The following is a 13,400-nucleotide window of genomic DNA, read 5'->3' as shown; positions in this document are numbered from 1 at the left end:
AGATAACATCTGCTCTAGAAGGCTCAGTGATAACATAACATTTAGAGAATCAACACATAATTTCTCAGAACAGCTTTACAATTTTTCCAAATTGATATAATTAATGTATTTGTGAAACTGTCTGTCAAGCTTCATGAACCATGGCAAAGTGAACTTATCCTGAACTGGTAGAATATGATTTATTTGCTTATGATAAAGCATTTGAAGAGTGATAATTGATTTTGTCTCAATGCTTCTGGCATATGTCAGGGTTATTTTGAAGAGATTCTAGGATACTTTGCATTAAAATTACAATGTGTCAACCATATCTAGAGTTTTATAAGCTATTATCATCTATTTGGGAATGGCAAAGCTGGTAAATATTGTTTAAAAAAATCTGAACAACCTAAAAAACAAACCCTGGTAAAAATTAGAGTAAGACCTGAATGAGATGATATCAGGAGGGAACTGTACAACATTTCATTGAAATCTAAATTATTTATTTCTCCTAGTCTCACACAGATAACTGACATTTTGAACCCAGTATTCCAGCGAAGAATTTTCTTAGACAGTGATTTATTATTAAAGAGTTATTCACTGGACAAGACAATACAATAGTCAGTTTAAAAGCTAAATTGTGCAGTATCTTTGAATAGTAAATCTCCATCTACTTTTTTCATTTTTAATGATACCTGAGCTTGTTCTCGTGGTAAAGTCACTAGTTAGAATCCTTCCCAAGTATTTACTGTAACTGTACCAGGTTGAAGGGACATCCTCCATCAGTTTACCCTTTACCTACTGCCTTAAATTCTGAGCTATATCACCAAAGGACTCTTTCTCATCAGGGACAATTATATCTTACCAAAAGAGTTAAATGGACACTAGTGGAAGAGTATGACCCCTCAGAAATATAATCCACTGGTTCTTTATTCATGCATATCTTTTGACAGAATATTGAATAGCCTAATCAGCAGGAGTAAACTCAAGAGAATCAGCAGTAGAAAAGATGAAGAACTCCGATCTGGATACCTTTCATCAGCAAACCTACAAGATACTGGTATTGAAAGCTAGGTTCTTACTAGGTAAATTATAAGATTCTAGTAATTGTCAACTGATGGTACCATTACTCTCTCTAAAAAGAGTAAGTTTTTTCCAGCTAGTAATTTGTTTGTCAGCAATTTCTAGATAATCAGAGTTCCACAGAGGAATTCCCAAAATTCCCGAATATACTTTTTCAGTCAGGGCATGTCATTTGAGTTTTGTCAAAAGAAAATGATAATAACACTGTCAAGGAGATCTCAATAAAGAGAGGTCAATGTCCTCTGAAGTATTTTGTTGTTGATGCTACTGCAAATCATTCTGCAAATCTGTGTGATCCAAAAGATTCTCTTGGGAAAGGATCTTCTAACCATGTTACAGATGCAGTGAAGTCTGATGGGATGATGGCTAAAGAGGGGCCATGCAAAAAATCTGTATGTGAGATAGAAGCCAACATACAGGCTACCAAGCAACATGGGATTCTCAGTGTCCTGTGCTTCATGCAGCTAAGTAAACCCTGTTTCTGGAGAAAAATAGTTTATTTCTGAAGAAAAACAAATCACCCCACTGTCCTAACTTTTGAAGATGGCAATGAACAAGAATATTTATCCACAAAAGGAAGAAAACAGGAAAACAGTTATCTACACCATGCAATGCTCAAATCTATGCTATGTTTTGAATGTGTCCATTCAATATAAAATATGGAATGATTGCTCACTTAACAAGGGTTGCGCTCCAGATTTAAGTTTGTAACATCTTAACAAAAACTGAACAACAGTCAAATACCTTCTTAAAATAAGATGAACAGACACTAAATAAAGCGCACATTAATACACCCAAATCCACCTGTATACAGACCTTCACAGCAATCTTGCCACATCCTGAGGTCCAGTTTAGGAATATCTTCGCAGCTACTATATCCATGTGGGAATTCAGCCACCTTGAAGACATCATGTTGTACCCTGGTTATGTTGTCTCCATTGTCACACAAAACTCTGGCAAGAGATGTCTGCTTGATCTGAGTGAGCTGAGCAGGCGTGAACACACCCGGGTTCTCATACCATAACCTGTAATCTCACAGAAAAGACAAATTTGCTAGTGAAAAAACAAACCACACAGTTTTCCAGAGATATTACAATAATGTATTCAGAATGAAATTAATTATTCCATAAATCCTGTTCTCAACTTTACATCGTATCTGAGGGAGTGATCCAGATGCCAAAATGTAAGCGCTTGGTGTCACTTCAGCCCTACTTGGTGTCATGCTGACACTCTGAAAGGACCAAAGTCTTCAACAAATCCTTTGATTTCTCTTCTAGTCCCATTTCGATGTCTTGGGTATCTTTGAACATCTAAAATGGCACTAGACTACCAAGTTTAGGGTTCTTTTAAGGCAGAGGCTTAAACTACCATAGATATCTTTCTCCAGGCAACTTTCCTATAGGTATGAAAAAATTTTGATAGAATTGCTGAGATTAGAAGAATGGTTAATCTATACCTAGGTAATTATCAAGATAAGTGAGAATGTTTAATTTACTAAGGAATTTTTTTCTGTAAAACTATTTTAATGACTATACTAATTCAGGGACTTATTAATATATGCTCAGTTAATTAATTATATTCAAGGAGGAAACACTGTGGTTTCAAATATATTTTTTTTTCATACGTAAAGGGCTAAAAGCCTGTTATCAATAAAAAATAAAAATAATACATTACTATGAAAAGCAAGCCAGCCCTTGGAAAAGAAAACGTTTTAAGTTACTGTCCTGGATTTGAAAACATTTTACACTATTCTAACACATAAGAATTGCTCACTGTGATATTGTTTACATCTCACAGAACTGTAAAGTTATAATTCTCTATTGATAAGTTTTTCCCCCATTTCAACCAAAAATAAGTAGGAGGCTCTTTAAACTTTATGAAAAATCAATAACAATTTTATACTAAACTTAGAAGAATGGTCAACAAATTTCATTTTACCTACTTATTGTATCATTTTCATAAGGCATTGGACAGCGGCCAATGAATTTCCAAGTACAGGGATCAGAAAAACAGCTTCTGAAATTTCCATTTTGACATAAAGTTAGGCTGCCTTCAAACATCACTCCTTTTCCCTGCACAGGCACATTTGTTTTGCATGGTGCTGGTAACTTTGATCCTCTGCCCATCGTAAAGGCTTTTCAAACAAGTGAGAGTTGCTTTCATTATGTCTAATAATATTTTACTATTTGCTGGCATGTTGCTTCAAAACATTTGTATTCTTTGGACAGCAGAATCCCATTTCCTAAATATTCAATGTTTTCCTATAGTTTCTGAATGTTGTTTCAGAAAAAAAAGGGGGGGAAAAAAAAGCGCTTTTGCTGGAAAAATGCAAACAGACACACACAAAAAAGCAGTATCACTATCCTGTTGTGACACAAATAGGTACTTGTCACCAGCAATCTGGAGCTCATACTGCATATATTTCTCTTTTACTCCTTCTGCCTGCAGGCACGAGAGTTTTATGTTTCACAGCTTAATTTTTAAACAGATTTCATGAAAGAAAGTTGTTTTTAAAAAAAGCATACAAAAAGGTTTGTGTTAGTGACTACAGAAATAAAAAAGCCTTTATATTATGTTGGTAGCAATTTTATAACTTAAATAAAGCAAATAACATTAGATAAAGTGAATCAAATTTAATTTCCGAATTCTTCCCGTTTCCCTTTCACTAGGATGGGACTAATCAGCATAAGTCTTTCTACCCTCATGCCATACAAAAACCAGGATTCCAGCTCATAAATTATGTTAAAATGAGGGAAATGTTAATCTTCAGATTCTGAACGAGTGTGCTGAAAGTATGCAAAGGAGATCTGGCTGCTGTAACAACAGCAATGACTATTTTCTTACTTCAAGTACTGTAGAAACTGAAAATGAGGAATTGCTCATAATGTGCATGTAAAGTAATTTAAGAACAATTATCAAATTGTGTTCTTTGTGATAACCTGTCTGCTTTTAAGACTCTCTTGGTGCACAGACTTCTTGTATTGAAATATGTATAGGGGTTATATACACCGAATGATACTTTTCCAACCTGTGCTGAAGTAACGGAGATGGTGAAAGTGTCTCAACCACCACAATTCCTTTGCCAATAAAATAATTAAATAACAATGAAAGGACATGAGTAACACCCAGTTTTCAGAAAGGTAAGTGACTTGAATAACCGGTAAAAGGAAACTCAGCATGTGTTTGCTGTGCTGCTTTTTGGAGGCCAGTATGACATACTCACCATAAAAAGTACAGATTTTAAAAATAAATTAATCACGGCTTCTAACAATGTTTTAAACTTGTATTCTTCATCTTTTTGACTATATATTAAAATCATAAATGAAAATAAAATGCACTTTGATTTGGAAACAAGACGTTGCAACTGTTATTAAGCATCCTCAAGTCAAAACTAATTTTGGTTTCCGTGGTATTTCGATTTACCTGTCTCCATCCCGAATACGCCTAAACTGTGTGCTTAACAGACACAGCAAAGTTGGCCCCAGTCGGCTCCCTGGAACTAAGTCTTCTACCATTAGAGCAGGAAATAGGTCTATGTTCAGTGGGGAACCATACAACCTATAAATAGAAAAACACAAATATTTAATACCAAATATTTTACAGTTACAAAATAACCAGTATGTGGTAAAACTAAGGGCAAGAGAGATGAACAACTCACAGTAAAAATGACAGTGATAGTGCTACATCTTTTGTGAACAACCTGTGTGTGTATATGCAAGAAATCCTGCAATGTAGCTTGTATATGTGACTAACATCACAGGGGTCTGCAAGTCTACTCCACAATTTCCTTTCTCCTAGTAGCTTTCTTCTGATTTCTTGGAACAGTTTCTTTTTCAATGGCCCCTCTTTCCTGCCTCTCTGTACACTTTTTCTTTTACCGTAGCTGAGACATTCTGTCTCTGATTTTGTGTGGACAAGCTAGGGGTGGCAGGTAGCTGAAGACTTATTTTCAAACTCTGAAGCTCTAAAGAAGAGCAGTTTACTGGTAGTGAAGGATGTCCACATGAAAATACAGTGAACGATATTCCTGTTTGGTTTAGTGTAGGGAATGGGTGGAACTGAACATGTAAATACTTGCATAAGACTGGCATTAAATATGACCTTACATTGAAATAACATTCATATTTAAAAGCATTTATAAAATCAGACATTTCAAATTGATAATTTCATGAACACATACAGTATATATTAACTTCTTATTGTTCACAGACATGTAGAAGTGGAGAAATTACCTGCATGTGGGAATTTTCTACACCTATTTCCTGGTATGGACGGAAGTTTCTTAAAAAATCCCTTTACCCCTTTCTTAACAATTATTTTCTTCTAGATAAGACATTTAGCTACTAATTTTGCATGCACATTTAGATAATTGATTGTTTTTCTTCACCTCAGGCTCACCTGCTAAGTTTCTCCCTGATTTCAGGATTCTTAATTTCATTTTTCAGATCTTCAAAAGTCTGAGCTGAAGAAAGATTACAGTAAACTCTAAAATCATGGTAGGGAGGAATTCCATGATCTCTGCCTCTCTGAATATTCATAGCTGCCAGATCTAAAGCCACAGTACGTGCCATGGAGAAGAGTCTTTCTGTTAATTCTGTATTGAGTAATTGTGATGGGACACGCATCTTACCAGCAACACCAAACAATCCCCTTAGAAGTGGATCAATGCCTCCTTCATTTACAATCCGAAATGGAGAGAAGAATGCCTTATGAAGAGGTAGATGGCCTTGTGGAATAGGTTCAAAGTTTTCATCCAGTCGATACAGAAAAGGATTAATGAGTGTGTGACCAAACCTAAAAGCGGCAGTTGCAAACTCATTAGTTATGCCAGAATTAACACTGGGATCATAACCCTTATATTCGCCAAGCATCTTCATGCCTACCTCTCCAAAGATCTTAGGTAGCCAGTGGCTAAATGTTATGTGTTGCATTTCTGCACCAACAATTTTGCGTGTTTCGTGATATATTGTGTCACCATCCCAGTGTGGATTGAGTTTCAGTAGCTCTGTGGCAATTCTGTTGTGTTCTCTAAACCACAAGGTGTGGATGCTGGTAAGACCCAGCTGCTCATTAGAACGCTGATCACCAGCTAAAAAGCAGGGAATTGGGCTCTCATTTTCATCTCTCATACATTCTGTTGGTGGGCCAGTAGCAAATGGAAGGAGGGGCTTGCCAGATCTCTGTACGATGCCCTGCCTCAGAAGACCCCTCTGACTTGCCAAGTCTCTGATTTCTAGTGCTTCATGGTCCGAACTGCCATACACATTGGACGCATCGATGTATGAAGTCAGCTGGTTGATCTGTTCTCGTGGGTACACAGAATTCATCAGGAGGGATGTCATGCCGCTTCCACAAACCGGACTGGAGCGTACGAAAAACATGCAGCGTGCGCCGTTTCGAACTCTGGGATCATTTGGTGGTATCATGATCGAAAAGCATGGAGGATCATTTGTACAAACTGAACTGCAATGCTGACCATCTGAAAACCTGGCCTCACTTAGGGCAGCCACAGTGAGGTCAAGGTCGTGGTCGAGAAACTGCCCCCACTGCATGAGCATGTGAGTATACTGGTCATCGGGAGTTATTGTTTCCGTTCCGATCAAAGTGGTCGAAACCAAGCGAGGCATTGGGAGTGCATAGCCGTTAGAGAGCCTCTTGGGTTCAATTCCCCGAGGCAAATTAAATCCATTTTCATAGACTGACTTCAACAGACGTTCAAAGGCTGTCAGAGAAGCACCCCACATGGGATGCTGAAGGTTGTTGCACGTTCCATCGTGTGTCCTGTACTTCTGGTGGAAGCACATATCTGAGCAGTTGTTCACTCGTCGATGGGCTGTACAGCCTGAGAGATTAGCTATCAGATTCAGGTACTGTGGGGATACAAGGTCATTATAGTGATAACCTGAAACCAGAAGAGAGACAAAGGGAAAATCAAAGACTTCATAGACTCATGGTGCCCACAGATCCATGAATTTATTTGATATGTTATTTTATTATATTGCATTTCCCATCAGATTAAATACCCCCATTCTTTAAAAAGAACAATAGTAATCACATATGTATATTAGAGCAACAACCACTATTAGGTCAGGAGGGAACTTCGTAAAATGCCAACTCATGTACAACTTTTACAAAATGTTCACAAAAAGAGCTCATTACTTATTTGGTCACTTAAGAAAGCAGAGATATTTTTAGAAATAAAAGCCTCATATTGAGACAAATGGGAAATTTTCCCCATGTTAGTAAAAGCATTTTAAAAACTGTCAGTAACATTTACTTGGACTTCAAGACTTTATCTTTTGAGACTTGATAATGCACGGAACATTACTATTTTGTTTTGCTTTATTACAGCAGAAGTTCCAGAATTTTAATAAAAAAAATTCAACAAGAACCACAAAAGAACATAACCACAGGCAATACAGCTAAACAGAAGAGTGATCTCTAGGACAAGTGCTGTGGAGTAACTCACATTCACATTACCCGGGACCAGTTTCTAAAGAAAACTGCTGTGTGCATATCACTTGGCACAGGTTTCCTCTGCAATCCACACCATTCACTTCTGGGACTACAACATACTTACTACTTTCCTGCATTTTTTCTCAGTTCATAGAAAAATAATATATACAAAATATATACCATAATTCATTAGAATTATGTTTCTGTAACTTCAAACTAAGGCTATGTGTTGCATGATCTCTGCTGTGGTATGATGGCATGCGGAAGGATTGAAGACTGTAAGGACTCCCAGTACAGTGTTGGATGACTGCAAATAGCAGAACAGTCAGGTTGTGCCTTGTCCATGCTGCCTATTAGGAGTCATTCTAAAAGTGATTTTTTTCTTAGAAACATTTGGGCTCAATTTCAGGGAAAAAAAGTCATTAATTTGGGCTATATCTACATTATCAACTTGTGTAGACCAAGAGAAATGTGTGTGTAGAATGAAATTTTGGATGCTGAGAAAGACATCCCTACTGTATCCATTATGCAACAGGAGCAGGCTTCCTTCAGAAAAGCTTTACTTTGTTCTCCCGGACTGAATGTGGCCCTGGACCACATTTTTCACTTAATTTGAAAAGACTCCACACGGTTCAAGACCATACCACAACTCACACCAAAGCACAGCAAGTGGGGACAGCTGGGAGATTCACTTCAAATGGGCCCTGCTGATCCAAAGCGCAGGCACACCTTGAGTGATTAATGGCAATTGAGTGGATGGCAATATTTGGCAGTGTAGACATACTTTTAGCCAACTAGAAACCATCATACACCACCATGGTTCTTCATCTGGAAAGCTTGCACTAAGGAGCAAAACTGAACAAGCAGAATAAAGGCAGAAGGAAAAAAAGAAATGAGTGAGTGTACAGTGGTACTGTGTTCCCACAGGCTCAAGGGGTTCCGACCATGATGGTAATCACTCAAGATTATTGAGTGAACGCAGTTTTGCAAGAGGTTGGTGCAGGCTAATTGCACACAGTCGGGAAATGTTCCTTTTAGTCTGGAGCTCGGTCCCAGCGTGCCTGCAGACACTCACCTTCATCTACATTCAACACATCAATGTGTGCTAGACACATTGGCTCTCTGCCAATTTCTACAATGCAGGGCAATTTCAAACAAACTACCTAAAGCCCCTCTTTGTCTTCGCCTTGAAACGGACTGGATTGCTCGTAGCTGCTCAGCTGGGACAGGACCTGTGCTCAGTCAGGGGATCTATGTTTTCTCAGCCTCAGGCTACATGTACTTTGAGTGGTTTACAAGTCAAAGCAAAGATACTAGAGACCTAGTGCTTCCATTAGGCAAAACTAACCTGGTTTTGTAGACATACTTAAATTATTTTACAGAATACTCCAGACTAGGAAAAAGAAAAACAAACCACAGAGCAAAACCAGTAAGTGCCACTGGCTAATGCAGCAAAGTAAACTCTTTGAGAATATTACTGATAACATATTATAGTATGCTGGGTACTAGGGCAGTTTAATTCTAAAACTACACCCAGAAAACATATCTTCTTTATAATAACAATCCTTTTCAAATGATCTTCATTCATCATGGAGTTCTTTCCTTACGATCATTATTCATGCACTCTTTACATAAACATTTGTCTGCTGTTGTTATCCTGGTTGCCACCCACATTTCTGAAATCAAGTTGTGAGCAAAACTCAACTATGAATGTTTTGGGTGGAATGACCTTCATTACCAACTTAAAAGGTTCAGCTTCTCTGTTTAAAAGTTCAAGTGGGAGGCAATGTGTCATCTATGGATTAGATTCCATGGCTTTCTGAGCAGAGTGGAGGTTGCCATAAATGCCATTCTCAGACCCTTAATTACCCCTCGCACTGTAGGCACTAACTCTGGCTCTGCTTTCTAAAAGGCTGGGCGCTGAGCATTTCCAGTGCTTAGAAGCTGGCTAGCTCAATTCACATACTATTAGCTATACTTTTTTCCAAACTGCAAAGAAGATGTTTCATAGTCATAGAAATATTGATTAGAAGGGACCTTTTACCCAGACCAAGCTCCTGCTTGAAGCAAGGCTGTCTCCAACACTGGATCAGCTCAGCTGTATCCCTGTCTAGTCGGCTTGAAAACCTCCAGAGACCGAGAATCTTCTGCCTTTCTGGATAAATTGTTCCAGCACTGCACTGGCCTCCTGGTGAGAAAGTGTTTCCTAACATCCAATCTGAACCTCCCAAGCAGCAATTTGTGGCCATTCCCCTTGTTATACAGTCTGGCACTGCAGAGGGAATTTGGCTCCATAGTCTTTCCTTGGGATATTCCAAGATTTTACATAAAAAATGTCTCTGAATGGGAAATTGTCAAGTTTCTCAACTGTTCCCAATGCAAAAGTGCTAAATAGCACCTTCCATTGGGCTTTGCATTTTGAAATAAAACCAAATAAGGACAAATACGAGTATTAAAATCTGAGCATTAGGCTATTTAAATGAAAACAGATTTCTTTTACTATCCAAGTTTCCCTAAAAGCCAGCTTTCTATGGATTTTGTAGGGCTGAGAAGCAAGCTCTGGTTGTGAACAGGATTTCCAGTATCACAGAAAGTTGCCTGATTTTGTGTTCATTAATTTGTACTGTATGCTTTAATGCCAATTTTTTGTAAACTTTAGATGATTGAATTTCACTATTACAAATCCTAGTAAAAAGTAGTCAAGCAATTCTCACACATCAGATTTCATAAATTCCTAGTATTATATTTGATATGCTTGCATATGCATCTAATCAGAGAACTGAATTAAATCGCGTTGCTCTTATAAAACACAAGCCTTCAAAAAATTTTGAGTAAGTTTTTGTGGTAAACTATTCATCGCAAATTATTTACACAGCTCTGATAACGAGTAACAAGATTCTTTTACTAGCAAATGTTACAGTAATCTACAAAGCTTGCAGTCTTTGGTCTTATAAATACTCGCCTAGTTCACAGTCAGAGTTAAGGTTTTCGGAAGTTACAATAAATACTCAATTATAAACATCAAAAAGAATATAATAAGTAAAAATATTTCCTCTAGATCTTCAGAGTAGCTTTTGGCTATGTCTGAAGTCTCAAAAGCTCTCCTAAAACTCTATCATTATTTCCAAATGCTTCAGTCCTATGTCTCAAGCCTATCCACACACATATCTACACATTAGTTGTATATGCTCCAGCTGGACTTCATGAATTTGAACTTGGACTTCAGTAACTAAAAGGCAGAAATAGTAAACCTTGCATTTTTCCACTATTTGTAAAAAGCAGCAAAAACTGTATTTCTCATTACATCAGATCAGTGTTAAAGGAAACAATTAGCTTAGTTTGACATGCACTTAAAGAATGCGTGGCAAATAATTCTTTGAATATTTTTGTGGTACATACAGAAACCCTGGTTTGTAAAGTATACAAACCTTTCTTGTTATATCATCTTTTCTCCTTGCCAAGGCATGCCGACACTAAATGGTTTTACTTAAAGAAACATGAACAAAATACTGATTATTTTTAATACATAACAGAAAAGTCTGTTCTGCTATGAAACAATGGTCCTAATGAATTAACACACAGGGGGTTAACAAACGGTATGCATTACGCACTTCTGTTATGCCAAATTTGATCAGTAGAAGAATCTGAACATGAATTTTTCCTTAATATGTCAATGTGAGGAAAAATAAAAACACTCTACTTGGAGAGCTCAAGCAAACTGAGTTACACCATAATGCAGCAATGTGCAAACCAAGGACTGAATTGGGCAAACACATATATATATTTGGTAAAGTTTTGCAAAGTTAGATATTCCACTGATTTCAATGTAATGGTTCTGCAATTGGGACCCAGACTTGGAAAATAAATGTCTCTTGAAGTATAATGACTTAAGAAGGCAAATACACTTCAACACAGAAAAATAAGGAAAGAGTGAGTACTGACTTGTTCCATTCAGGTCAACCATTAGACCATCTTGTACATGATCTTGAATAAGCTGTAATGTCCTTTCAAATATTTCCCCAGCTCTTGCTTGCTCAACAGTGTATGGATCCCTTGGGTATCGAAATAAGGCTAGCAAATCATTTGGAGAACGAGGACGACTGATAGATAATTTGAAAAAAATAGTTAAGTGTACACAGGAGTTACAAAATAACAAAACTACATAAATCATGTAAACGTTCAGCAACATGATTAGTACATACCTTGGTTACTCATCTCAAAATGGAAGGCAAACAAAAAAAATAATAAAACATAAAACATTTAGTAGCAATTAAACATTTAATAGCCTTTTAATACACATTATCTCAGCAGAAAAACTGCTGTAGTGAATAGAGATCTCAACATGAGTGTTTAAGCAACAGGGAACCTTACGTGTTAAACTGTTAGTACTCCCAGAACTAACCAGATGTTAACAATGTCATTTAAATAATAAAATGACTTCTTGCTTAATAAATCTTCCATCATTCCCAGTGTATGCAAAATTAATTTTGACTTCTCAGTATAAAAAAAGGGGGATACCTGTCAAACAGATGTGTACGTGTTGAATTTATTGCTCTGTCAACAGTTGCAATTGCTTCCACAATTGATGTTTGTACAAAAGGATCTCCATTTCGGCTGACATTAGGGACTACAGAAAGAGGAATTCACATGTTATTGCAAAAACGGCCACACACAAAAAGATACTTCTATAAAACAAAGTCTAGACACGACATCATTTCAGTTCTACAAAGTAAACCCCTGTTCTTTAAGCATTAGTTTGTCCAAATATAAAATTCTTAACCATTTTGAAGTTCTATCAAAGCATATTACAGTAGAGGAAAATACATTTAAAGGAGAAGTTATCGTAAGTTTAAAAGTCAGCTTGCTTATAATTCTAAAACAAAATAAAGTGAAGATAAATGCATACAGTGTTTAACTGTCCATTAATTAGTCCTACAATTTCAAGTAAAAATGACCAAAGAAAAAATGAATTATTATTAAGCGTTTTTTTTCTGGTGTGGTGTATTATCAGCTTTTAGGTGTTGATATCAAGAGTCTGGCCTATAACCACTGAAATCAATGCAAGTATTCCCTTTGACTGCAATTAGTACTGAATTCAATTTAAGAATTTAAAGGGTTTTCAGGAATGTGTTACAAGTGAAAAATACTGACGGACTTAGTTTGACTTTTAGAACACATAAATTCAAAGAAAATTCACAAAAAAATGAATAAACACACACAAAGAAAAACCCAACCAAAAAACCCACAGAATTCTATATATTCCAAAATAGATACAATAAATTAACATTGCTCCTCTTCTGAGCTTAGTCTAGTAAGCAACACACGTTAATTTTAAAGGGCTATAAATGTTTTATTTATTTTGATCACTACTTTGTTTTCTACTTTAAAATTATCTAGCTTTTTAATACTACATTAAAAATCACATGCTTGAAAGTTATTTAACGACTCTGTATAATACTGGAAACTCACTAACGCATAGGCCCATTCATCTGCCTTTTTATACGGTACTCAGTTGCAGCTGGATGTTTGTACAACATATCTAAGGCTAATAACCTTCCTTTCAGTCTAAACCAAGAACTACTAGATCCAGGGGCAACAGCTAACAATTTCCAGAGTATGTTTAGATTGGAAAAGTCACACAGGAAGAAGGGTAAAGTAGGGAAAAAGTCCAAAGCAAATACACTGGAATAAAATCAGCAGATGTACAAAATCAGCTGACATAAAAACTGTTGTTTGCAAGCTTTTCATGACTTTTTCTTTTCTTTTCTAGGCAATATTTCGTTATTCCTTCATAACTGCCAGCTTAGGCTGTGTCTATGTGGGTTGCAGAGTCTAGACCTGGGTAATCAAACGTAACCATCTATACCGTCACATAAAGCAATCCC

At 36.7% G+C, this 13,400-nt stretch overlaps 1 protein-coding gene across 3 annotated transcripts in view; it reads right to left on the bottom strand.

The window, feature by feature from the left end:
* PXDN (peroxidasin) overlaps positions 1-13,400 on the bottom strand; it is an 88,882-nt gene that overhangs the window by 14,137 nt on the left and 61,345 nt on the right. For all 3 annotated transcript variants that reach the window (XM_075049213.1, XM_075049214.1, XM_075049215.1), the window contains 5 exons: positions 12,034-12,142; positions 11,458-11,615; positions 5,458-6,961; positions 4,483-4,617; positions 1,876-2,084 (listed from right to left, as the gene is read on the bottom strand). In XM_075049213.1, the coding sequence (XP_074905314.1) occupies positions 1,876-2,084; positions 4,483-4,617; positions 5,458-6,961; positions 11,458-11,615; positions 12,034-12,142 (2,115 nt within the window). The remainder of the gene's footprint in view (positions 1-1,875; positions 2,085-4,482; positions 4,618-5,457; positions 6,962-11,457; positions 11,616-12,033; positions 12,143-13,400) is intronic.

The sequence above is a fragment of the Buteo buteo genome, chromosome 17 (assembly GCF_964188355.1).
Source record: "Buteo buteo chromosome 17, bButBut1.hap1.1, whole genome shotgun sequence".
In the NCBI taxonomy this organism is placed as follows: domain Eukaryota; kingdom Metazoa; phylum Chordata; class Aves; order Accipitriformes; family Accipitridae; genus Buteo; species Buteo buteo.
This window is presented reverse-complemented; position numbering and strand designations above follow the sequence as displayed.